The following is a 25,613-nucleotide window of genomic DNA, read 5'->3' on the forward strand; positions in this document are numbered from 1 at the left end:
TATCTGTTGGTTTTGTGCATACTTAGCGTAACAAATTCATTATATGGTGCGGGTTCATGTGAGCTCAGTGAAATCAGCAGTCTGAACGAGGTGGATCTCAGGTGATTCAGCGGCTGAGATTAACATTTTACCGAGAAGTGCTCCTCGTTCATGCAAAGTGTCGGCCCCGCACGCTCGGACCAATCATATTTCTCAGCCAAACGATGCTGGAATCGCACCAATCATATTGCAGAAGACTACAAAACCGAACCGAAAGCTCCACCGAAAGAACGTCGACAAGAACAGCTAGTTAGTCAAACGCAAGAGCGAGGACGCTTCTTGCTCCGCTCTCGACGCACGCATTTTTCCAAGTGCCATCCTCCTCCGCTGAGGTTGCCGGCGGCGCGACGGCCAGATGGGGCCGAGACTCGCCGCGCCGGTCGCCGGGATGGTGATGGCCGAGTGCGCGCAGGTCGGCCTCATGATCGTGGGCAAAGCCGCCATGTCCAACGGCATGAGCAACCTCATCTTCGTCTTCTACTCCAACGCCTTCGCCTCTCTCCTCTTGCTTCCTGCCTCCCTCCTCTTCCACAGGTCCTCTCTCTGTCTCTCTCGTTGCATGCCTGTCTATCTGGTGGTAATCTTGAGGTACCGGTGTCTTTCTTGGTTGATTGTTATGAGGTTTTCCCCCCCGCTGTTTGCAGATCGGAACGTCCTCCGTTGACTCCATCCCTCGTTTTCCAGTTCTTCGTGCTCGGCCTCCTTGGGTAAGTTCGAAGTGAACGGCTTCAATTGGGTTCGAATAGGGAAAATCTTTTCACGCCTTCGTTTGTCTTTCAGTCGATTCTCACTGTTTGAATGGATTCCCGTTGATACCGGGTTTGCCCTTTTCTGTTCTTCTTTTTTTCTTATTCACAGTTGCTCTGCACAGATACTTGGGTACGCTGGGATCAATTACAGCTCGCCCACGCTCGGCTCGGCCTTGCTCAACCTCATCCCAGCTTTCACCTTCATACTTGCCGTCATTTTCAGGTCACTATAGTTGTTATGATTGGCTTAGTACTTCTTTATTTTGTTCTGTTCTTCGCCTGTCCAATGTAGTAAGCTAGTGGATGTTCAAGTAAAACTTCGCCTATTTCACATATACCTTGATAAATAAAGTTCGTAATACAATAACACTTCCGGCTTATATCTTGGATTCCTGAAGCCTAAGTTAGGTTAGAGAGTATAATATGTCTGTAATACAAAAGATCAGTTTATCCAAATACCTTTCAGTAATGTGCTCCTGAATTTAGGGGCGCCACTTAATAGGTAAACTGATGAAAATTACGCTGGGAAAGTTATCTTAAATATGTAGTTCCTAAGTAGATTGTCTCGTTTACCAGTTCCATAAGTAAGCTCTTGTCTACATAGCTTGCACTGAAAACATCGAATCACAAACTAAAGGGTTGACCATTCTGTGAAGTTGTTTGGCTTGTTGCTCTTGGTTTCTTCGTACTAATCGATAGCTTCCATGCTTGGTATCCGGTCTAAGGATTCTACCACCTCTCTTGGCTTGAAAAATTAAACGGTCCTTGAAAGGTATTCTGACCGGGAACATGTAACATTGAACTTTTTTTCTGCTAGAGTGCAAAAATGGTAGACTGGATTTTTTGGAATAACCATCCATGCACACTTCCCTTGGTAGTACATGAAAGATTGGTACACTTGAGTACTCTGGTAATTTCATGTTGTCTTGCCTGCTGATTAATAATTATGCGGTCGGTGCTCCAGATTGGAGAGACTAGACTGGAGCAGTGCAAGTAGCTTGGCCAAGTGTGCTGGAACCATGGTATGCATTGCCGGTGCATTTATCGTCACTTTGTACAAGGGGCCAGCTATCGTGACGACATCCTCTCTTTCAAACTTGCAAACTGAAGTTTTCAATTTGCATCATAAACTTCTGACACCAGAGTCAAACTGGGTTCTAGGAGGTTTGCTTCTTGTAGCTGATTGTGTCATGACTTCATCGTGGCTCATTGTACAGGTAAGGTCCAGACGAAACTTGCTTGACGTCACGCTTAGTCAAACCATATTGAGTCTAAATAGGTAGCCTTTTGCTCTTAATGCTTCCAGGCATCAGTGCTGAAAAAATATCCAGCGGAGTTGATTATAGTCTTCTTCTACTGCTTCTTTGTGGCCATCCAGTCTGCCGCCATATCTTTCTTTGTGGAAGGAAAGACAAGTGCTTGGAGCTTAAAGGACAACATGCGGTTGATGGCGGTTCTTTACTCGGTAGGGTTGTCTGCCAAATTATTTTTCTGTGCTTGATTTGGAGCTTGATTGACTTATACTATAGAAGCCTATCCCTATCATATTAAATGTTGATTAGTAACTTGTTCTGTCTTTGATTCATGTAGTGGAGCAATTTTGCTCCAGTTAACGTCTTTTTTGTTTTCATTTCATGTCGTGGAGCGAATTTGTGAGGATATTGGTGCTCTGGCTCTGTTTGTAGCAGACTTGCAATTGTTTATTGCCATTATGTCACTTTCTACCTTTTCTTTTTGCATAATTAGTTCGTAACTTTGGGGTTATGATGTAGGCTGTATTTGGCTCTGCTTTCCAAGTTGGCATAAGTACATGGTGCCTGCGCAGAACGGGACCTGTCTTTGTATCGATGTTCAAGCCCGTGGGGATTGTCATTGCAGCTGTTGCGGGTGTTCTATTTTTGGGAGATAACTTTTATCTTGGAAGGTATTTCTAATCTTTATACTTGCTTTAATCAATCTTTCTGATACCTATGTGTTCAATGCTGCTGTTCTTGCAACTGATATCTCTCCCTTTCTTCTAGAATTTAATTTTGTGTTAGTAACTGTGACAGCTTCATGAGTTACATGTTTCATCTTTGCAGTTTGGTAGGATCAGTGGCAATTGTTGTTGGATTTTATTCTGTGATGTGGGGTAAAGCCAAAGAAGAGAAAACGGGTCTTGCTACCTCAGTGGGTAATGTGGAACCAAACAACAAAAAGGTCCCTCTTTTGGAAACTATTGTTGAAGAAATGTAAATATTTAGCAAAAGTTTTGTTTCTGGCCATGTAAATTGTGATAAAAGAAGAAATTCCTTTGGATGGAAAATGATACTTGATCCATACATAAAGATGTAAGTTGTCTACATCAGAAGGGTATTCGCAGCTTCTCTATCCTGTACTGGGTTTCAAGGACAATTGTGTGAAACACAGAAACTGCAAACAGGAAAAAAAATGTGTTTTTTTTTAGGCTCGAGACATGATTCTGGCGTGGCCATTGGCTGGAGTTAATTGTCGCCGGAAGGTCAAATTTATAGAGAGACAGTTATGACTCTGTAGTCCCAAGGACCATGGAGCTTGCCTCTTAGTTTCAAAATGTTGAGCCCTACACAATAGTTGGTTGTTGGTAGAGAGCGAGTCAGCGTCTATCCTCCATTTAATCATTCCTCTATTTCAATTTACTTTCGCTCAAACAGCATGCAATTGGTTTAGTAATTAAGTATTACATATGTGTGTGGATTAGGCTTCCCGTACATGTTAAGTTTCCTATCCTAAGGATCCTGTGTTTGAGCTTGTGATATGGGCTTTAGCATGTATTTTACTTAGCCTGCAAGGCTAGTAGGGATACTTTTCCCAATTTAGCTACCTGAGATAGACTCCCTTGTCATAACTAACAGCTAATAAAGAAAGCAAATTCTACATCCCACAAAACAAAAATACTGAACATCTTCAGCAAGTCAAGTTTGTTTAATGTGCTTGACTAGTGTTTGTTTTATTAGAATAAAGACAGCTGCAACTTTGATGACATGACAAAAAGGAGGCTCTTCTCAACTCAAATCTTTTCCTTTTCTTTTTCAATTATCCGCAATCTAGATCACACTGTTGCCTGCTGTGGTAAGATATGGCGTTCACGATAATCTGTGTACTTCATGGTTGTTTACCGTCACTTTTGCTGGAATGCATATGGTGGTGATAAACTGAAATGGGTGAGCATTCAAAATTGTCGTAAACCCTTGCTGCAAATATGAATAGATAGCATTGTGGTTGATCTTAGCGGCTTACAATTTTTGTCATGGTCAGTGTATGTGTTAGATAAATAGCGGAAATTCTTTAGGGTGGGATCATAGGCTAATGTTGGTTCAGTCAGCATAGAAATCTAAATAAGTAGAATGTATTGGCAGAGGAAAAGTTTTGTAACTTGGATTGTTTTTCTCCTAGGTTCACCTCGCAATTGGTGGATATTGGCAACAAAGGAAGAGAGATTTACTTCTGATTTTGATTATTTCTGTTTGAGTTGAATGCTTTGCAGAATCTTTATCCCGGCTGACGTTTCTTATTGAAATGGAAGTAGCTTTACCAACTAATAATTGTTCTCTAAAGATAAGGTTTTAGGGTTGTTTTTCCCTATATCAATATAATGTCTAGCCTTTTCTTTTGCCCTTTTATTTTCAGTATACTGATACCGATTCTGCCGCTTCCAAGCCAGAGGAGACAATTTTGGTATCTCCTGTCTTTGATTCAAATGAGTCGGTATTAGGCATCCTGCCCTTTTATTGTATGCACAACATTGTTTAAGTTTTAGCAGGATTTTTTAAGCTAGAGATTTCTATCCAAATACTCATCCAAAGAACAAGATCAATGCGCCGGTTGTCAATATCGACTTTTAAGCTGTCTTCTTTTAACATGCCAATCAGTTAGGCTTTGTGTAATCGTGCATGCTTGTGTAACAATTCATATATCTGTGATAATGCACACGTTCCCTGTTTCCTTTTTCTGTGATGAAAAAATTGTGAATCTGTTAATGTTTCAAAAGAATTTTGTCTTATTTTTGAAGGGTATGTATTTTTCTGTCTGAAGCTTATCGTTTAGTGACAGTCTATCATGAATGTTATCGCATTTACTGACCATTTAGGTAAAAAGCTATAGTTTTTTCCCCTTATCGCATCCGTTTTTTCCCCGAATGAATGATGTCCATAGACTGCCTTGCTGAGTCATGCAAATATAAATTGTGTTTGAGCTGTCCTCAAAACATGGAAGGCACGATCATGCTGAGTCTTATACAGTCTAACCAGTGTTCCTACAGTGTGGATTCTAGTCTTATCTTACCCACACTGTTCCTGTTGAGTCCCAGACATTTCTATGTATGTCGAACGAACTGGCTCTTAATGTCTCTGAGGGGTTTATTACTTTGCATTTGCCTCTTGTCCCTGAAAATGAAGACACTTGCTGGATGCCGTGTGGTCTTTAGCTGTATTCAGCCTCGTTGCCCCGCTCCGCCGCATGAGAGGAAGACTTTGCTTTCTCTGCAAAAGTTGCACGTCAGCTTCTGGGCCAAATCCAACAGGCACTTCAGGGTTTCCAAAGGGTCGAAATCAGAATCAAAGGTTGGAATCTTGTTACCTATGATGCCCATCCTACAGGAGAGCTCTTATATAATTTGATTTTTCTTATTCATATAATTGAGGAGACTACGACCTCTCCTGTCTCCCCCCTGTTAAGGTGAGGCCACACGACTCATTCATGAAAAGGAAAGGGGACCCTGCTCACTCCACAGAGAATCATATGATTAATTCAGCCAACGGTTCAGGCTAAATTGGTCAGCAGGAAATGTCATTGGACCCTGTTGGTGTGGAAGGGGAACTAATCTTAATATGATATACAGAAGTTGGATGCTCGAATATTCTATATATGACGTGTCAAAATACTGGGTCTGACAACAATAAAACAGATGTGATTCATTCCAAAATTAAATGATAAAAAAGATCAAGAAGTTGGCTGGGCCTGAAGACATGGATGGGATCTTTTTGAATGTGAACCACTAACCCACCCCTATGGGAAAATTACCAAAAAAATTCTAAATCTATTTAAATTGTGTCAATTTAGTCCCAAACATTTTTTATTTGGTCAATTGAATCCTAAAATTTTTGCATTTGTGCTAATTCAGTCAATTTAGCCAATTTTGGCCAGAAATTGCTAACATAGACGCCGGTCGTCATACATGACGCGGTCGGCGCTAACGTGAACAATTTTTTTTGGATATTTTTATTTTCATTTATTTTTCTTTTCTTTTTCTTTTTTTTTATTTTCTTTCTCTCTTTTTTTTCGTTCCCTTCTTCCTCTAGCACCTCGCTGGCCCCTGGCAAGGCTTGACCTTACCCAGCAATGGCGAGGCTGGGCGAGGGTGAGCAAAGTAAAAATAAATAAATAAAAAGTTCAAAAAGATATTAAAAATTATCCACATTAGTGCCGGTCAGCGTCATGCCAACGATTTCAAGCCAAAATTATTATATGGACTGAATTGGCACAAATGCAAAAATTTTAGGACTCAATTAGCCAAAAAAAAAAGGATTGAGGACTGAATTAACTCAATTCCAGTAGGTTTAAGTCTTTTTTTGATAATTCTCCCCGCCCTATAGAGAAATATAATATTAACCTATGGTCCCTGTCTCCATCAAATATATAATTTAGTAAAATTGTCAAGAATTGCTGCGTGCTCCGTCAGGATTATTGTAGGAACCGTGTGACAAAAAGAGAGCAAACGTGTGCTCGAGTGTTTCCCAAAACGAAATCAAGGGCAACAGGAAAAAAAAAAACTAAAAAAATTTTCAAAACCTTGTGGCCACGTCATTTATTTCATGCAATAATACGACGTTGATGCAAACGAGTAGCGTTTTCTCCCTCTCAGTACCCTCACAACTCCTCGAAGGGTTGCCTTCTCCCTCTCTCTCTCTCTAATTTATACATGTGGATGTGGGCATTCTCAGATATAGGCCAGGGACATGGACATATGTATATATGGATGTGTGCCCGAATCATGTATTGATCTTGAGATTGTTTCGTTCATCTGTTCTTGGTTAGAACCTTCCAATCGAAGAGAGGATGAAGGTTTCAGCTTATTAGCTAGAGAGAGAGACGAGAGAGAGAGAGAAGTGATGAGGGATGAGATGGAGGTGATTAGGGATGGTAAAGCGATGGACGTGGCGCAGTTCGTGGTGATGGTGATCATGGAGGGATACACCATTGGATTGACCATCTTGGTAACCGAGGATCCGTCACCATTCCCCGAGGACGAGCCTGCACAGGTAATCGGGGCGCCTATACCTTGGGGGAAACTAGCCCAACAACCCACCGCCAGGGCCCCCACTTAAATTACGGAACTGAGCAGGGATTTGAACCCAAAACCTCTCTGAGGGAAGGAAAGCGCCCACCAACTCGGCCATGCGTAGGTGGGTGCATAAGCCCTTTCGTCTTCGTTCTCTACACAAATGCTCTCGCTTCCCTCATCCTCCTCCCTCATTCCTTCTTCTTCCATAGAGACAGGTTGCGTAATGTTTGTGCTTGTGTGACAATCAGTTTTGTTTTGTGTACGAATCTTTTCCCACGAAAGCATATGATTATTTGACACGGGCTGCTTGCTGGTTGTCTATATGTTTTGGCTTGCAAAACAGAGGAAGCAGTCATCACCGCGGCTCTACTCCTGCGTCTCTTCTTCTTGGGTTTAACTGGGTTCGCTCTCTCTCCTGATCCTTATCTCTTATCCTCTGTTTGCTGGATGTATAAAGAAATCCTACTGAAACTTTTTCAGCGAGTGATGTGAAAAGTTTTAATTGAATATTAAAACAGCAATTGCTGCCTCAGTATAAAAGTTTAAAATAAGTTGTACTTATGTGTTATATCACTGCATCTTGCATTTTCTTTCTTTCAGTGTGTTCTTCAAAATGGACAAGTCTTATGAGTTACTAATCCCTTTCCCTTTCCTGTCTTGCTCAATGCCTCAAGTCTGTGGACCACACTTCTCTAGTGGGCTCCTGGCCTTCTGTGGCAGTGGGCACTTCTGGGGCCTTAGCAACCAAATTACAATCCGTTCGCTCGTTTTACGACGAGGAATATCCTTTACCGAAACTTCGATTTTTGGTTTTTATTAAAGTAAGTTCTGTGGCTTGATTTCTAGGAAAATCGTGGCGAAAAACAGAGTGTAGTGCAGGGTTATATGGAAGTGGGTAGAAATTGAGTGGATTGAAAATGGATATGAGATCAACAAAGTTTCTAACTACGTTACAATACTCTTATGAAAGCTGTAAATGACTTGAAGGTTAACTAAAGCTACAGGAAGCTGTAAACGCATGAAGTAAAAGTGCAGAGGAAACTAAAGTGCATATAAGCTTGAGTTTTTTTGCATTGTTATTGATCCTTTCTCTTCTTCTTTCTTCTGAGTATTTATATCTCCTCCTATCCTGTAACTGCTTGTCGGTTACTTCTTTGTTTTCAAACTTTGAATCTGGGCGCTTTCAATAACTGCCTTATCTACCCACGTTTTCCAATTTCATTGTCCACCAAAACTTGATCTCAACCGCTGAGATGACTTCCAATTTGGATAAATAATCTCCCACGATCTGCTCGTGCTCACTATCTCCGCTTTTTGCTCATAACTTCCTGTTGTCACGATTCACGTGGCTGAGTTGTGATCTTGCCGATTTTCGGTAGTTTCAGCATTTCTCGAAATGTAAACTTTTCATGTTTCGGTAAAATTACCGATTCTCTCCAATCACAGAATTCGGGACACGGTGCCATTCACGCTTACTACATTCCCGAATTTTATCCAAACGTACTTCGGCAGACGACTGAGCTCCATTGTCCGTCGGATTTTGACATTAAACCGACTTGACATCTATGCCGATTTTGGTGTAAACAAATGCCCCCTTTTAAAAGAATTAAAAGAACTTTTAATTCTTTTAAATGTCAAAGAAATAGTACCTATTCTTGACGTCGCTTCGTCACCTTGCTTCGCGCGCCTACCCTTTCGTCTCCAAAACACTTTTGATAAAAATTGTTCCTTTTTCGTTCTTCTTCATCTTCACCTTTTCGAATCTCTGCAATCTTTTCCGACACTCTACTAAAATCCATGGCTTCCAAAGCTTCCAAGGACCAAACTTTCTCCTTTTCTGCATCAGATGCCCTCGACCGATATTATCTATTCCGGGATTCTGATAATTTCAAGGAAGGATCTCATCTGTTCTCTCGTACAGAATGATTTTGAAGATTCTTATATCCTCGGCCCTGCTGCTCACAATCACTTTTTCGTTCCACAATGCCTGTCAAACCGCTTCCCTCGTCATCAGATTGAGGTACTTCCCATCCATGAGTCATCTATTTTGGCGTACTAGTGGTATTCTCGTCCTTCTCGCCTTAGGGCTTTCTCTGATTTTGATTCTGAGTTCTATCAATGGTACATTCGTCTTCTTCCTTCTAAGGGTTCTCTTTGGAATACCCTTTCCATCCACGATGCTTTGCGTCTTAGTTGTTTCGACTACCATGTGAATCGGGAACTAGTTGGTGCATTGTCCTGTTTTTGGTCATCTTCGACCAACTGCTTCTTTTTCCCTTTTTCTCCTATGTCGGTAACTTTGCTTGATGTACATTGCCTTACTGGGCTCTCTCCTTTGGGTATAGACCCATCTACCCTGTCTCCAGATTCTCATTCACCGCTTGGCAAATTATCTGATTCTGAAATGGCCTACGGGACATTCATGAAAAACTACTTTAAAAAGGAAAATGCAATTACCGACAAAGAGCACAATGCTTTTCTTTTATACTGGCTCTGTAAATTCCTTTTCTGCCACCCTATAGTTAGGGTCTCGAACGATTTTGTTGCTGTTGCTGTTGCTTCTGCTTTAGCTTCAGGGACCCAACTTTCTTTAGGCAAGACAATGTTGGCCTTACTCTATCGGGGTTTAGCCCATGCTTCTTCCTCCACTGCTTCAGATGAAGTTAGTGGCGTTTTTGGTGGTCCTCTTTGGCTTCTTCAAGCATGGGCAACCTTCTATTTCCCTGCTTGGTTTTCCGAGGATCAAGTTATCCAACCTCTCTCGGTTTCTATTCCTGACCAACTAGTCTGCCAAACTTTGAGCAGGAAACTGGTCTCTGTTCCTAAAGCACCATCCTCTTGTTTTCGGTACTTTATTTCTCAAATTTATTCCATTAAGGAGAATCCACATTCTTTCTCTCGTTTCTTCACCCCTCAATTCAAATCTTACCTTCCTGCCTTTCAGAAGAACAAAAGTGACTTTTGGCAATCTGTCTTGACTTCTGTTGATCTCCCTGTGAGATTTTCGACAAAAGGAAGGTTTGCTGCTGGCTTTGAAATCTATTCTCCCCAATACTGTGCCAGGCAACTTGGGTTAATTCAAGGAGTTCCTGTTCCTGCCCTTTACACTTTCTCTGTTGCTTCTTTTGATAAATTAACTTGCAAGCTGAAGGATGATCAGCCTTTTAATGAGCTGACCACGTTGATACGGGGTATCTACCGATTGTCCCGTGTCATCGAATTCACTGGCTACTCTGATTATTCTTCAGCCGATTTTGACCTTTGGTGGAAGGATTATCAAAAGACTGTTTTCAGATCCTCTGGACCTGATTCTTTCAAAAATAAGAGATGTTGTTCCTCCTGTAGCATCAAAAGCAATTGAGGCTGTGAATATGCCTCCAACCAAGTCAATAGAACCCTCCAAAGGTAATTTGATTCTGATTTTCAATATATGTTTTGCTTGATTTTCAGCCTCCCATTTAACATCATACTCTCGCAGTGAACAAGAAAAGAAAGACTTCAGATTCTATTGCTCCAAAGAAAGCACCAGCAAAACGCGGCTTTAGAAAAGTAATTATTCGTTCCTCAGAATCTCCAGAGAGTCCTCCAACATCTGATCAATCTTCAAAGCTCACGCTTCGAGCTATGATGAAACCGCGCACACCAAAAGGTACTTCTCTTGCTTTATTTATGGAGACTAGCAATGTGCATATTAGCACTAACCTGTATATCCTTTGATTAATCCAGATACTCCCAAGACTGATCCATCCAGTGTTGCTTCCCCTGTTCCTTCTCCTAGCAAGGCTCTTATCATATCAGCCCCAAATCTTTCACCAGTGATTCCTGCTTCTTTGATAGAAGTTACTGCTGAGTTGGTTCAAGATCAACCTCCTATTTCAGATTCTCAAGAGGGTATACCAACGCAGGATACTTCTACCAATGTCATAGAACCTGAAGAAAATCTTCCTCTAGCTCTTACTGGTAAATGTCATTGCCCTGTATTTGACTCGAAATTTCTATTCAGTTATCTGATATACATATGTTACAGCTATAGCTTCTGGCATACCTGCTTCTGCACCTCAAGAGATTCCAACGCCCGAAGAAACGACGATTCAGGAACTTTTGAGTGTGCAAGTGCCACCAACTTCTCAGATTATCACTGCTTTACCTCCCTCAACATCCTATGCTGTGCCCAATCCATCTGCTTAGATAGAAATTTTCCCTTTAGCAGAACGGGAGGAGTTGGAAAGAATATTGGCAAGTACTCATCCCAGTTCTTCAATGACTACTGATTCCTCAGAGCCTTCAACTTTGTCAATGCTTGCCAAAGTTCCTAGAGAAGTGGCTAAAGCTAAATGGGAACAGCTCTTAAACCTATTAGAGTCTGGTTATGGGAAGTTGATCATTGACTCTATCAAAGAACGCCAAGCGAGGAATCTTTTCCAGGAAATATGCTCTGGCCATCCATCCTTTATCCTGTCTGATTCTTTTCAAGACAAGATTGATCTCTTCGCTGTTGACTTTGTAGATGCTGTGACTACAATCAGAGTCAATCTTGATCATCTCCCCCATCTTCTCTTTGGAGAAAGCCGAGGACTGGCAATCCAAGATGAGTTAGCCCACAAGCGTGAAGATGCTCGTCTCTTCTATAATCATTTTAAGGTTGAGGCAAGCAAACTTCAAAGCTTGGAGGCCAGAAGAGCAGAACTTGAAGCAGAGCTGAGGATGGTGGATGCTCAAATTATAGATCAGAAATTCGCAGTCTCAAACTTTTCTCCCACACTTAGACGCAAGATGCAGAAATGTAAGGAATTGGAGAGAGAGTTTGATAATACTATTGGGTTAGTTAGGGTTCATGAGAAGAAAAGGGCAGAGATCATGGATGAAAACTACAGGCTAGAGATTAGATTAAGAGACTTTGTAACTGAAGCCAAGACCCTATTGGCTAATTGGAGATAAAATGTCGAAACCATTTGTTGGATTCCATTCTTGGTCTTCTTTGCATTTGCTTAATTGTAGAATATCCCGACAGAGTAAATTCCCGATGTTGTATATTCAAATGTAGGATATCCCGATAAAGCAAATTCCCGACGCTGTATATTTTAGCAATCGGTAACTCAAACGTTCTACCCAAATGTCGCTCTTTATCTCTGTCTGGTTCTTTTAGATATTTGAATCAATTCAAAGATAACTGTTCCATTGCAACTTGCGTAATTGAAAGATCAAATGCTAACATTTCCTTTCATTCATTCTCTCTGAACTTATTGGTTACCAACTTAATAACTGCTTATCCACACGCATGAATCAAATTCCATCTCCGTCCCATCTCTCCGAGAAAATTCTGACACATTATCCTCCACGATCTGCTCCCTTTATAACTATTTAAGCTTGCCACAGATTCCCTACAAACTCACAATCCTGTTCATGATGTCTTCACATGGTTCTTCATCTCGGCTGCTTCTTTGGTCTCGATCACAGAATGGTCGTAATACTTATGAAGGTAAACTTTCTACCTGACCTTTGACGACCATTCTTCATTCCCTTTAACATGACAACTTGCTTCATTTTCTATAGGTGATCGATCCTTATGGAGGCAACTACACGAACTGCTATCCTAAGGACACCATGCTTTATTATTGAACAACAATCATAAGGTAGAAGTTACCGATCTGACAGACTTCTTCAGATTCAAAGTATTTCTGTCTGTAGATTCTACCTTTCTGGATTTGGTCTGGGAGCTATGTTCTTTATTCCCTGATAACTTTGATGCATTCAAACATAATGTGAGGGAGATTTGGAATTTGGAACCTGTTGTTGTGGAAGCTGATGCTCTTCAACTTCAGATTGAGAAGGCGTTTTCCCGATTGCAAGATTCTAAGGCTAAATATGCTCAAACCCAGGAGTCTTGTACTCAAGCTAAAGATGACGTTGAGATGGCACGTCGACTCCTTACTTTCTTTTTGAATCATCGTCGTGTAGAACAGAGAGTGATCAGAGATGAAATCTCTCGAGTTAGATCCATGGTTGAAGTTTCTTCAAACAGGCACAGGCAGTTGCTTCGAGAAGCTTGGGAGAAGTTTGAAGTTATCCGCTTCCATTCTCGTCACATGAAGTATCTTGAAGAACAACTTTCTGAACTTCACCCGAATCTTGCCTTACATTCTAATCTTGTAGCCCAAAATCTCAAACTTGTTAAGGATCTGCAAATCTTTGTAACCAAGATCAGAATGTATTTTGACTTCTAGTGGATGAATAAATCTCCTTATGTTTCCCAGATTGATGGATGATATTTTTTCAGGAATTTCCCATTTATAGAACGTGATAGTTCTTTTCCATTGACATCCATCAACCTGTATGCATTCCCACTCAGCACTTCGGTAACTAAATAGGGTCCTTCCCAATTTGATGATCATTTACCGAATTCTCTATTTTGGAGATTAAAAGGCAGTATCGTTTTCCATACTAGATCCCCTACCACAAACTGCTTAACTTTAACTCTTTTGTTAAAAGCTCTGGCTACTCTTCTCTTTTGTGCAATCAACCGATCCACAGAAGCCGCACGAACTTCATCTAGTTCATCTAGATTTATATGCATCCAATCTTTATAATCTTCAGGCAACATTTCACTCTGTACTTGATCTTTGTGACGTTCAGTATGCCCACAATACTGTTGACAATAAAATATCCCATTCCCTTGGATTTTCTTCTAGATATTTCTTGATAAAACCAACAACAACCTTGTTAGTAGCCTCAGCTTGTCTATTTACTTGAGGATAGTACGGTGTGGAATAAATCATTTTGATTCCTCTTGATCGCGCAAATTCCTTTACTTCACTTCCAGTGAACACTGTACCTTGATCGGCAGTAATTGATTCAGGCAAGCCGAATCGATGAATTATATTTTCCTCCATAAATTTGATCACGGTCTTTTGTGTTATACTCTTGTATGGAATGGCTTCCACCCATTTCGTAAAATAATCTGTGGCTAACAAAATGTAACTGTGCTTATGAGAAGAGGGTGGGTAGATCTTACCAATTATATCCATTGCCCATCCTTTAAATGGCCACGGCTTTATAACAGAATGGAGCTCCATAGCAGGTACATGTTGCAACGGTCCATGTTTTTGACATGAAAGACATGCTTTGGCATAATTGATACAATCCTGCATCATTTCTGGCCAAAAATATCCATACCTTTTTAACAGCCATCTCATCTTGATTCCTGCTTGATGAGCTCCACATACGCCTTCATGTGTTTCTGCCATAACCAATTTTGCATTATCTTCATCAAGACAACGCAAGAGCAATCCATATGAGGATTTTCGGTATAATTCTTCTCCTAATACGACATATTTCTGGGCTTGTCTTCTCAGCTTTCGATCTCTTGAATCTGGATTCTTCAAATACTTGATGATACTTTGCTTCCAATCCTCTTTTTGGACTACCTCGCTAACTGCTATCGGTATCTTTCTTTGTTCAATAGAAGGTACCGATAGTGTTATGGTGGTTGTGATGTCAGCTAACTCTTTTGATATTCGGTATCCAGAAGCTACTTGAGCCAACTCGTTAGCCTCAAAATTTGTATCTCTTTTAACATGGACTATGTCGTACTCCCTGAATTGCTCTAATTGCTTCTTAGCTAAATAGTAATAACCAATCAAATTCTCATTCAAACACTGGTATTCTTCCCTTAATTGCTTCACCACTAATTGTGAATCACCGAATACTTTGATAAACTGTGCTTTCAACTCAATCAATATTCACAGTCCGATAATCAATGCTTCATATTGGGCTTGATTATTAGAACATACAAAATTTAACTTATAGACGCACCTTCTAAGTTTCCCATCGGGAGAAATTATTACCAATCCAGCTCCAGCCATGCTCTTAGCACGCGATCCATCAAAATACATAGTCCATGGTAGAACTTGACTAAGACTTTGCTCATTTTCTTCCATTTGTAAACATGAATATTCGGTAAGAAAATCAACAATGGCTTGGCCTTTTACTGCTTTGATCGGCACATATATCAAATCAAACTCGGACAAGATAAAGGCCCACTTTGCTATACGCCCTTTTATAATAGGTCGGGATAGCATATATTTTATTATATCAGTCTTACCGATCACATGTACTGTAGTTGGCAGCAAATAATGCCTTAACTTCATACAAGCAAAGTATAAAGATAGACATAATTTTTTAATTGCGGTATATATTTTTTTTCAACATCAGTTAACACCCTGCTCAAATAATATACCGCTTGTTCTTTCCCATTCTCATTTTCTTGAGCCAACATACTCCCGATAGTTATATCGGTAGCTGATAAGTACAATTTCAGTGGTTTGCCTGCTTTTGGCGGCATTAATACAGGCGGATTCATTAGATAAGCTTTGATTGAATCAAACGCTTTCTGTTCTTTTTCTTCCCATATAAATTCATCTTGCTTTTTGAGACACAGAAGCTGTGTCATCGGCTCCATTTTATCAGACAAATTGGCAATGAATTTTCTTAGAAAGTTTATTTTCCCGATCACCATCTGCAATTGTTTCTTTGACGTAGGATGAGAAAGCTCCATGATAGCTTTTGTTTTGTTCTTGTCAACTTCGATTCCCCTCTGATTGACCAAAAATCCCAAGAAATTTCCTGCTTGTATTCCGAAGGCACACTTGGCTGGATTCATCTTCAATTTGTATTTCCTCGTCCTAATAAACGCTCGCTCGAGATAATCCAGATGATCTTCTTGGGCTAATTTAACCACCACGTCATCAATATAAACTTCTAAGAATTTACCAATCATATCATGAAAAATCAAATTCATTGCCCGCTGGTACGTAGCTCCTGCATTCTTTAGTCCAAAAGGCATAACCACCCACTGAAAAGTCCCGATTGCACCAGGACATCTAAATGCTGTCTTCGGGACATCTTCCTTAGCGATAAATATATGGTTATAACCCGAATGACCATCCATCAGGGATAACATCTCATTTCCCGATGCTGAGTCTACTAACATATCTGCCATAGGCATTTGGTATTCATCCTTTGGAGTGGCATTATTCAAATCCCGAAAGTCAATACAAACTCTTAGCTTCCCATTCTTCTTTTTCATAGGGACAATATTTGAAAGCCACTCTACATACCTGGTTATTTCAATAAATCTTGCTTTCAGCAGCCTTTCTATTTCCTCCTTGACTTTATCCACCACATCTGGAGCAAACCTCCTTGCTAGCTGCTTATGCGGACGAAATCCTTTCTTGATTGGAAGGCGATGTTCTACAATATCTCTTGACAAACCAGGCATTTCATTATAGTCCCATGCAAAACAATCATTATACTCTTTGATTAGATTAACCAACTTTTCTCTCATGCCCCCTTGTAAAAAAGCACTTACATATATCGGGCGGAAACAACCAGGCTCCCCTATATCAACTTCTAACAATGGATCTTGAGCCTCCATTGTCCTATCTTCTTTGACTAATGGGTCTTCCCATTCATCTATACAATCTGAGGCTCCAATCTTTCGATGCGCCATTTCCGCCAAATGTGTAAAGTACCTTTCACAAACTTCTTGCAATACTGACTCGCTTTCCATATAGAGTATGTAATTCTTCCAATGCCAAGCTTGACTTAGGGATCCATTCAGCTTTCACATCCCCGAAGCGGCAATAAGCAAGGGACTGTGGATCTGTCCCTGGTGTTTCAACAGCATAACCTTCATGTGCACAGTCTCCATATTTTCGACAAATGTCAGTCCACCCGATTGAAGCATATCCCGAATCTGCCTCAATATATTCCACTTTATCGCCATTCCAGAATGCCAAGACTTGATGCAAAGTTGAAGGTACGCACTGATTAGAGTGTATCCAATCTCTTCCGAGCAGCAGATTATATGAACCATCATACTCTATCACAAAGAAAGTCGTTTTGGACGACTTGGACCCTATAATCGAGTCCAGCACTATTGCCTCCTTGACTTCGGTAACTTCCCCAAGAAAATCAGCCAACTGAACATTGGAAGGGATAATGTCATCATCATCCTTCCTTAATTTCTTGAAGTACTTGTAAGATACGAGGTTCAAAGTGGCTCCGGCATCTACGAAAATTTTACCGACAAACCTGCCATTGACCTTTCCTGAAATAACCAAGGATCTTAGATGCTTTGCTTTTTCAGAAGGTACCTTATCAAACTTAATGGCTTCCTTGTCGGGAAACTGGAATTCTGCCATGGCTATCTCCTTTCCGAAATGTGTTCGGTATCTTCTTCCACTACCAAATTAGTTCCATACTCCGCTGGAAGTTTAGCATGGATCATGTTTATCCGTAATGGATGATCATATTTCTTTGACATTTTGGGGTAGCCAATTCGGTAACTCCTATTATTTCCTCGTGACCATTTAGGACCCAAGTTCTTTTGCCCCACCTTTCCTTGATGTCTTGGGTTGAGGGCTACAGTGAACTGCCCAAAATTAACTGTCTGAGGAGCTTGTGAAACTTCTTCTTTTCTCATTTCAACTCGAGAGCTATTTCCCGAATCCCCTGGTTCTGATTTAATCTGATCTTTTTGATCAGGGTTTCTCTTCCAAACCCAATTACCTTTCTTACTGACAGATGTGAAAGGTAAATCCTGCTTTGCTGTACTTTTAGCTCGGCTATTCTGGAAATTCCTTTGCCTGTTTTTCATCCGCTGAAAACGCCTCTTGATGGTTCTGTAAGACGCTTGTCCTGGCGATTTAACTGTTGACCATTTTCCTTCGGGAGGATTGTGTGGCACCTTAACTGTTTTTCGCTTGTGGATTTCCTGGGAATTTGATGGTGGTGGATCATCAAACTCATCTCCCCAGCCAGTCGGCACAATTGGTAATGACGGAGGTGTATAGTCATCCGTATCTCCGTAATAGACCACATAGTCAAACTTCCCACTAGGTTCTCCAAGCAATCCGATTTTAGGATCACCATCTTTATATCGTTGCCATAAGTTCTTTTTCTTTGCAGGTTTGGGTAATGTTTCTTTTTCTTTATGGACCTGAGTGGCCGATTCCTGAAGTGGGAAAGCTGGTTGCGATGAATCATGGTGATATTCCTTCCTCTCATATCTACGACTAACATTTTTTCTTTCGGGAACATGTGCTGTTTGTCTTGATTGAACTTCCTGTTCTCTAGCTTGTACCGTACAATTTTCGGTAGCAACAATCTCAGATTTTACCTGTGGTCTACCTATTCTGCGGACAAACGATTCCGATCGATATCTCCCCCTTGTTCCTCTCATGTATTGGAACTTGGGTATTTCCCGATCCTGATGAATTAGCTCTTGGTGACAACGAGTGCAAAGTTACTTGTTATCGTCGCCTGTCATATCTCGTATGTTAACCATACTAATCATGTTCGGGAAAGGGTCTATGTCCACTTCCATTGGGGCCTTGCCTTTGTCTTCAGCAAACTTAATTTTGCCTTGGCGAATTGCCTCTTGAATAGTCTTCCTAAATACAATGCAATTCACCGTATCATGAGTTGTAGAGTGATGCCACTTGCAATACCTCTTATCTGTCATTTCCTCCTTTGGCGGAATTATTTGCCCTTCAGATAACTTGATCACTCCATCCTTCAACAACATGTCAAATATTTCATCCAACTTGTAGATGTCAAAGGAGTAGTTATTTGTCTCCTTAGCCTTGAACTTGGATGCATCTCTCATCCTGGCTGGCTTTAGTGCTGGGCGCACATATGGTTTTTCAAGCACCATAGTTGCTACGGCTATTTCATTCTCCTCTTCGGCTACATCACCTTGTTCGGTATTTTCAGCAAATGCCACTGTATGCCGATTGTCCTTATTCGGCTTCTTATCTTTCTCCTTCAACAAGTGTTCGTACTTGGAAACCCGTGCGTTCAACTGAAAGAGATCGTCAAATGCTTGTCCTTCAAATCTTTCTTTAAGGTTGAACCTCAAGCCATTAAAAGCCAAATCCGTGAACTCCTTTTCAGTAAGTGATGTTAAACATCGATTTCTGGATTTCTTGAAACGTGCAATAAACTGATCTACCGTTTCGGTACCATATTGATACATCCTGGCCAAATTGGCTACCGTTACCTCTGGTATCGTTCGGTAAAATTGAGAATGGAACTGCCTTTCCATCTCCGTCCATGTCCGAATAGAATTCGCATGCAAATTCGTATACCAAGTGAACGTTGTTTTTGACAAAGATAGTGGGAACGACCTTAACCTTAAATACTCATTAGTTCCAGCTTCTCCACATTGTGCTAAGAATCGACCCACATGTTCCACAGTTGACTGATCTTCTTCTCCTGTAAATACAGCAAAATTTGGCATCTTGAAACCCCTCGGATATGGTATATTGTCAACCCAATCGGGATGTGGTTTTCTATACACTGGCCTTGGCATTCCTCTCTCTGCTCCCAATTGTTGTATTACCAATTCTGCAACTCTATCTGGGTTCCATGGCCTTAAATTTTGCTGGCCTAACCAAGGATCTTGACCTCTAAGATCGAACTGTTGAGGTCGATTCACCCCCTTGCTGCTCCATGTTGAAATTAACGGGTAGTGGTGGTCTATAAAGAGGATTTTCTATCATATGAGGATATGGTTGAGGCGCAGGTGATCTGATATGGTCAACATTAGGCATATTTATTGGTAGAGGTACATTCATCACTGATGGTGCATTTGTGGCCATGGAATTAATCAAATTAACCTCATTTGAGGCATTTTGAGGGAAATTATAAGCACTCACACCATTCACAAGGTTTATAGGGGTAGGATTCTCTGGCCTTGGTATAATTTTAACAGGAGGTTGAGAATTTGATCCCCCATTACCATTATATCCAACATGAGGAGGTCCCGATGTTGGTGGGAATGATGTTGTCCCAGGAGGATTTGCATATAAGGGTGGAACTTGAGAAGATGAACTGGGATGCGATATTACCTCATTTATAGCATTGATCACCATGGGCTTTATCACATCAGTTACATGTCGCACCATATGATTGGTAAGATCGTTCTGCTGTTCCTCAAACATCCTTTTTATCGTGGCTACCAAGGTGTTATCTGGTGCCAACGAACGGGCTTGTTCTTCAGTTAATTGCCGAGGAATGTTGGCATTCTCCTCTACTTGATTAGCCGCAGAGTGTTCAGAACGTGCTTCATCAACTGGATTATTGACGTTGTCGACCGGTATTCCTTCAGATTGCCTAGTTCTCACCATTTCTCCAAATCTTACCACGCAGGTCCCACCGAGCGTGCCAAAAAGATGTTCGCTCGTTTTACGACGAGGAATATCCTTCACCGAAACTTCGATTTTCGATTTTTATTAAAGTAGGTTCTGTGGCTTGATTTCTAGGAAAATCGTGGCGAAAAACAGAGTGTAGTGCAGGGTTATATGGAAGCGGGTAGAAATTGAGTGGATTGAAAATGGATATGAGATCAACAAAGTTTCTAACTACGTTACAATACTCCTATGAAAGCTGTAAAGGACTTGAAGGTTAACTAAAGCTACAGGAAGCTGTAAACGCAGGAAGTAAAAGTGCAGAGGAAACTAAAGTGCATATAAGCTTGAGTGTTTTTGCATTGTTGTTGATCCTTTCTCTTCTTCTTTCTTCTGAGTATTTATATCTTCTCCTATCCTGTAACTGCTTGTCGGTTACTTCTTTGTTTTCAAACTTTGAATCTTGGCGCTTTCAATAACTGTCTTATCTACCCACGTTTTCCAATTTCATTGTCCACCAAAACTTGATCTCAACCGCTGGGATGACTTTCAATTTGGATAAATAATCTCCCACGATCTGCTCGTGCTTACTATCTCCGCTTTTTGCTCATAACTTCCTGTTGTCACGATTCATGTGGCTGGGTTGTGATCTTGCCGATATTCGGTAGTTTCAGCATTTCCCGAAATGTAAACTTTTCATGTTTCGGTAAAATTACCGATTCTCTCCAATCACAGAATTCGGGACACGGTGCCATTCACGCTTACTACATTCCCGAATTTTATCCAAACGTACTTCGGCAGACGACTGAGCTCCATTGTCCGTCGGATTTTGACATTAAACCGACTTGACATCTATGCCGATTTTGATGTAAACACAATCTCAACATTTCTTCTCCCCTTATGTTTCTTGTTTTCTTTTCTTTTTTGAAAGATGCAGTTTCTATCATTTAGGGGTAATCGATTTTAAGGTGGGTCGGTTCCCACCCTGAAACTTGGAACTGGACCGAACTGTTCATTCCTTTTTCAAAGTCGATTCCGGAACCGGTAATTCCTTTTTAAAATTTTTGGTTTCTTCTATTCCATGCATCATGAACTCCAAAAGCATTTTGTGATGTTGCTTCCACCATCTACTATAGCAATCGTACCTACATTTTGTTCTGATGAATTCAAATGGTTTCACCTTCCAATTTGTTCTTTTCTGTACCGGTTTTTGTTTGACCTTTCCATATGCATCTTCTCGGTTAAAGAGCTACAAGTGGGAGCTTTTCAACATTAAAAGAAAAAAAAAGAGAGCATTATGTTCGGTTTTTCGTCAAAAAATGTACATGATCGGGGGTGTGGCGCTAATTGATGATCGATAAGTCTTCAACTGGATGTTGTGGTCATTATTCTATTACATGGCATCGTATCAACATATGTTAAATAATAAAAGAATACATAAATATGGACAAACAAATTTGTAGTCTTGACTCTATTTTTGCTTAAGGTCAGAAAGAAATGCAACCCAAGCATATAGAAAAAGATTAAAAAAAAAAAGCAAATTAGTCTGATCCAATTTGGGCGGTCGGTTCTGCACTTGGAACCGGGAACTGGAACCGTCCAAGAACGGCTGGTTTAGTCCGATTCTCGGGTTGGAACCGGACGGATGCTCACGCCACCATCTAAACCTAATTGTTGCTCAGCTCGACGGGCTTGAGAGGCCCTCCAATCACTGGAACCGGACCGATGCTCACCCCACCATCTACACCTAATTGTTGCTCAGCTCGACGGGCTCGAGAGGCCCTCCAATCAATGGACCAAAGTCGGGAGAGTTTTTGAGCCCAAATTGAAGGAAATTTTGAGTTGGGACGACTTGGACATGTCAGCTCTTCTTTATGGTCGAGCTCAGCCTCGTCAGGCTGACCCGAGCCAGAAGTTACCACCTTCTTTGTAGATGTTCCATGTGGCGGTGGCATCGGTAAGGCTTTTAAAGGCTTGAAGTTGGGTGGTTCAAGCGCCAACCAGCCCAGCTATTGTTCGTTTCGAAATTTTACCAGGCCACTGTCCTATTCATACTTTTCGCTCAATCAATATCTACTCTGCTTCAGTAATGGTTGGGGCTAAATTGGCGGTCTTAATTCCTTGAATGTACTTTGTTGTGCCGAGTGCTTTGCACAGACCATACACAGTATGGTCTTGTAATCATTAGCTCTTGAAAGTCTATGAGATATACATCATAGACTCAATACATGTACCTTGAAGTTTGACAAGTGGGAACCAATTCAAAATGGACCTGTTCATGGGGACACCACACGAATGTGAAGAAACAGAATATGTTTATTTGGCTGGTTTCTGTTGGATCAATACATATCTCTCTCCTCTTTTGGTCCGCGAAGGCATTGAGAATCAAGTGTAACCTGTTAATGATTTGTTCTTGCAGGATAACCATTACTCAGAACCTCGTCTTCATTGGCCTAGATTTCAGTTCTCCGATTCTTGTGTGCGCAATGGTACACTTGGTTCCGACATTTTTCTTCCTCTTGGCAATACTACTCAGGTCTTCACCCTTTCTAAACTGTTTTGTTCTTTCTCTGTCTGATAATTAACGTGATGATATTATGTCAAAGTCCTGAGCTAGTAAGGATTGCTGGTAGTTCGTAAATGTGTGCCTCTGGAAATGAAAAAGTGAATGAACTATACTTTACCAATATTAGGACGATAAAGCTGGACTGGAGAGCACAAGCATCCGAGCGAAAGTAATCGGTACCTTAATTTCTGTTGTGGGGGCAATATTTGTCGATCTCTACAAGGGACCTGTCGTCAGTAACTCTTCGGTTTCGTCCTCCAATCGACTTCAACATCAACAGCAATTTGTCTACTCCTCGACACCTGATCATTGGGCTGTTGGTGGCATTTTGCTAGCTGGTGCGTCCTTATCTGTCGCTGTATGGAACATCATTCAGGTACTGCTTCATTTCTTAATGAAACTCTAACAGTCTTTTACATTATTCAGCCACAAAACAAAAAAGAAAAAGAAAAAGAAAAGACAAAACTTATATGTTTCTTTTGCATGCTTAATGATAATGTTGCTTTATTTGTCAGGTTGGAACATTGACGCTGTACCCACAAGCGATGAAAGTGGTATCTTTCTACAGTTTAGTTGGTACTCTTCAATGTGCAGTAGTCTCTTTTGCCGTAGAGAGAAACCTAAGCGCATGGAAGCTAAAACTGGATTTGAAGCTTCTCTTGATAATTTCAACCGTAAGTACATAGCTACTTAGTACTCACTCGGTATCATTTACCAAAGCATAAATTTACAGAAATTAAATAGAAAAAAGAAAAAATGTTTATGTTATGGTACCCTCTGACTATCACTAATGCATGCCACAGGCGATTTTTGGAAGAGTAATTCGGGCACGAGTCCAAATATGGTGCAGTCAAGCAAAGGGTCCTTTCTATGTTCCCATGTTTAAGCCATTCGCGATCCTATATGCATGCTTCTTCGCTGTTTGCTTCTTTGCAAATAGCCATCATTATGGAAGGTAAAAATCATATCTTGTTGTCACCCGAAATGATTTTCAAAGGCTATTGATGCAACTGGGTGAGACTAGAAACGACCTGAAAATTGGTCCAGGAGAGGAATTTGAATATTCTTTTCATAAAAAATTGGGAACTTGAAAGCACAGTATCTAGCACATTTTTGCCTGCAGAGCCTTTCTCTGTTTCTATTCCATCAATAACACAATGCAATGGGAAGCTCATATGATTCAAAGAGTGTCCTAAATGATGAATAAATGGTTGCATTTCATGACGGTAGAGATTGGACACATGTTGCTGGAATCTTTTCTTTTATTGGATCTTCACCAACTCAGAGGACTAAAGTATAAATTCTTGATAGGGCTTGCCCTGCACTCTCATCAATTATTCAGCTCGTCATGGCAAAAGTGTGAGAAATGAACTGCCTGTGCCGTAGTTGAAATATATTGCTTTGTAATTTTAAGTATCCATTTGGCCTATGCCTCTGTCAATGATCCAATCTTAAGTATGTTGTTGGCTAATCGCAGCATCATAGGAGCGTTCATAGTAGGAATAGGATATTATTCATTGATGTGGGGACAAATCAGAGAGGGCAAAGCACGTGACGATCATGACAACAGAAATGGGGATTCTCGTGGCAACAAAGTACCTCTTTTGCAAGAGGAGACTCAAGTATAGAACATCCTGCCCAGTATAATTGAAGGAAACAAAACAATGATCCTGGAAAGCCTCAAAAGTGAGTTCTTCAGTTTTTGCTTAATGGATGTGCCTTAACGGGTTGCTGAATCTGTACATGATACATACTACAATGGTGCAAGAAGGACCGTCCTCCAGCATTCGTTCTACAAGTTATCTCTTGCTTGATTTTGCTCAAGGGACTTGACAGAGGAAACTCATGCCCATCTGGTTCCTCTTGCCAGAAGTTGGAGATAGATACATTTGGGCAGTGGTCCTGGTTACTGTTGGAGACATGTATACTCTTGTAGATAACACCTCAATCAGAAATTGTGTGCTTGTATGTTATCATGAGAAACTTTGTAATGTACAACTTGATTTTTCTTTTCGCTCTTTTTTCTTCTCATACTTGCTTTTCCACTTTCTGTTTGGCCCGGGGGGGGGGGGGGGGCGGCCGGGGAACCGGCCTTTTTTTTCCCCGAAAGTTCCCTGGTTTTCCTTCTGTTGACATTACATGCATTTCATGGCATGTAAAAAATGGAATTAGCAAACTATATGTTGCACCTGCTGAGATGTTTATGCACAAGATAGGCTGGAGCATTTCACTTGCAATGATTCAGTTCTCTGGGTTGTTTGGTTCTTTTATTATCTGTCTTCTCCTCAACAAAACTGAATTTCGAAAAGCTTTCAGTTTTCGGATCCATCTCTAGCTCAAAATGTTCGATCTTTCATCCTGTATTGATGATGCCAAAAGGATGGGATCGGGAGGCATGCAATGGAAGAGTTTTTGAAGGCAGCACAACATTCATATTGCTTAAAACTTCCTGACGGCAATAGCCATTGTGGTGCTTGAGAGCCAAGGAGACCATCGAGCTTGTTCAGCAGAATATCAAGGCACTTCATCTTATTTGACATGCCTCTCATGCTTTTCTAAGGTTAATAATGCTGAACACTTTGAAGACTCGGGATGTTTAATCTCTCCTTCCCTTACTAATTTTACAGGGGAAATATTAAGATGATCCCTGCACCACCTAATTTAGGTGTGCATCAGAGAAACTTCTTAGACTGAAAAACTGCTGTGGAGTCCTGAGAATGACATTATTGCATGCCAGCATTGGAAAGGATGTCCTCTTGCTCGTTGAT

At 40.8% G+C, this 25,613-nt stretch overlaps 3 protein-coding genes across 3 annotated transcripts; all 3 read left to right on the forward strand.

The window, feature by feature from the left end:
- The first annotated feature begins 249 nt into the window (after positions 1–249).
- On the forward strand, positions 250–3,230 carry LOC115670674 (WAT1-related protein At3g28050-like). Its single transcript, XM_030591997.2, has 7 exons — positions 250–573; positions 684–746; positions 898–1,011; positions 1,753–2,005; positions 2,095–2,253; positions 2,561–2,712; positions 2,870–3,230. Exons 1-7 carry the CDS (start codon positions 395–397, stop codon positions 3,021–3,023), a joined length of 1,074 nt encoding a protein of 357 aa, XP_030447857.1. The 5' UTR covers positions 250–394; the 3' UTR covers positions 3,024–3,230.
- Positions 3,231–6,928: 3,698 nt separating this feature from the next.
- Positions 6,929–11,277, forward strand: LOC130137696 (pollen-specific leucine-rich repeat extensin-like protein 2). Its single transcript, XM_056309628.1, has 7 exons — positions 6,929–7,066; positions 10,034–10,107; positions 10,153–10,280; positions 10,384–10,494; positions 10,568–10,738; positions 10,816–11,049; positions 11,117–11,277. The coding sequence occupies exons 1-7, from the start codon at positions 6,929–6,931 to the stop codon at positions 11,275–11,277; spliced, it is 1,017 nt and encodes a 338-aa protein (XP_056165603.1).
- Positions 11,278–22,678: 11,401 nt separating this feature from the next.
- LOC115670675 (WAT1-related protein At1g60050) lies at positions 22,679–24,859 on the forward strand. Its single transcript, XM_030591998.2, has 5 exons — positions 22,679–22,815; positions 22,973–23,221; positions 23,361–23,519; positions 23,649–23,800; positions 24,323–24,859. The coding sequence occupies exons 3-5, from the start codon at positions 23,391–23,393 to the stop codon at positions 24,471–24,473; spliced, it is 432 nt and encodes a 143-aa protein (XP_030447858.2). The 5' UTR covers positions 22,679–22,815; positions 22,973–23,221; positions 23,361–23,390; the 3' UTR covers positions 24,474–24,859.
- Positions 24,860–25,613: the final 754 nt, after the last annotated feature.

The sequence above is a fragment of the Syzygium oleosum genome, unplaced genomic scaffold (genome assembly GCF_021117445.2).
Source record: "Syzygium oleosum isolate NSW1041296 unplaced genomic scaffold, Sole_v2.1 Sole_v2.03, whole genome shotgun sequence".
Lineage (NCBI taxonomy): Eukaryota > Viridiplantae > Streptophyta > Magnoliopsida > Myrtales > Myrtaceae > Syzygium > Syzygium oleosum.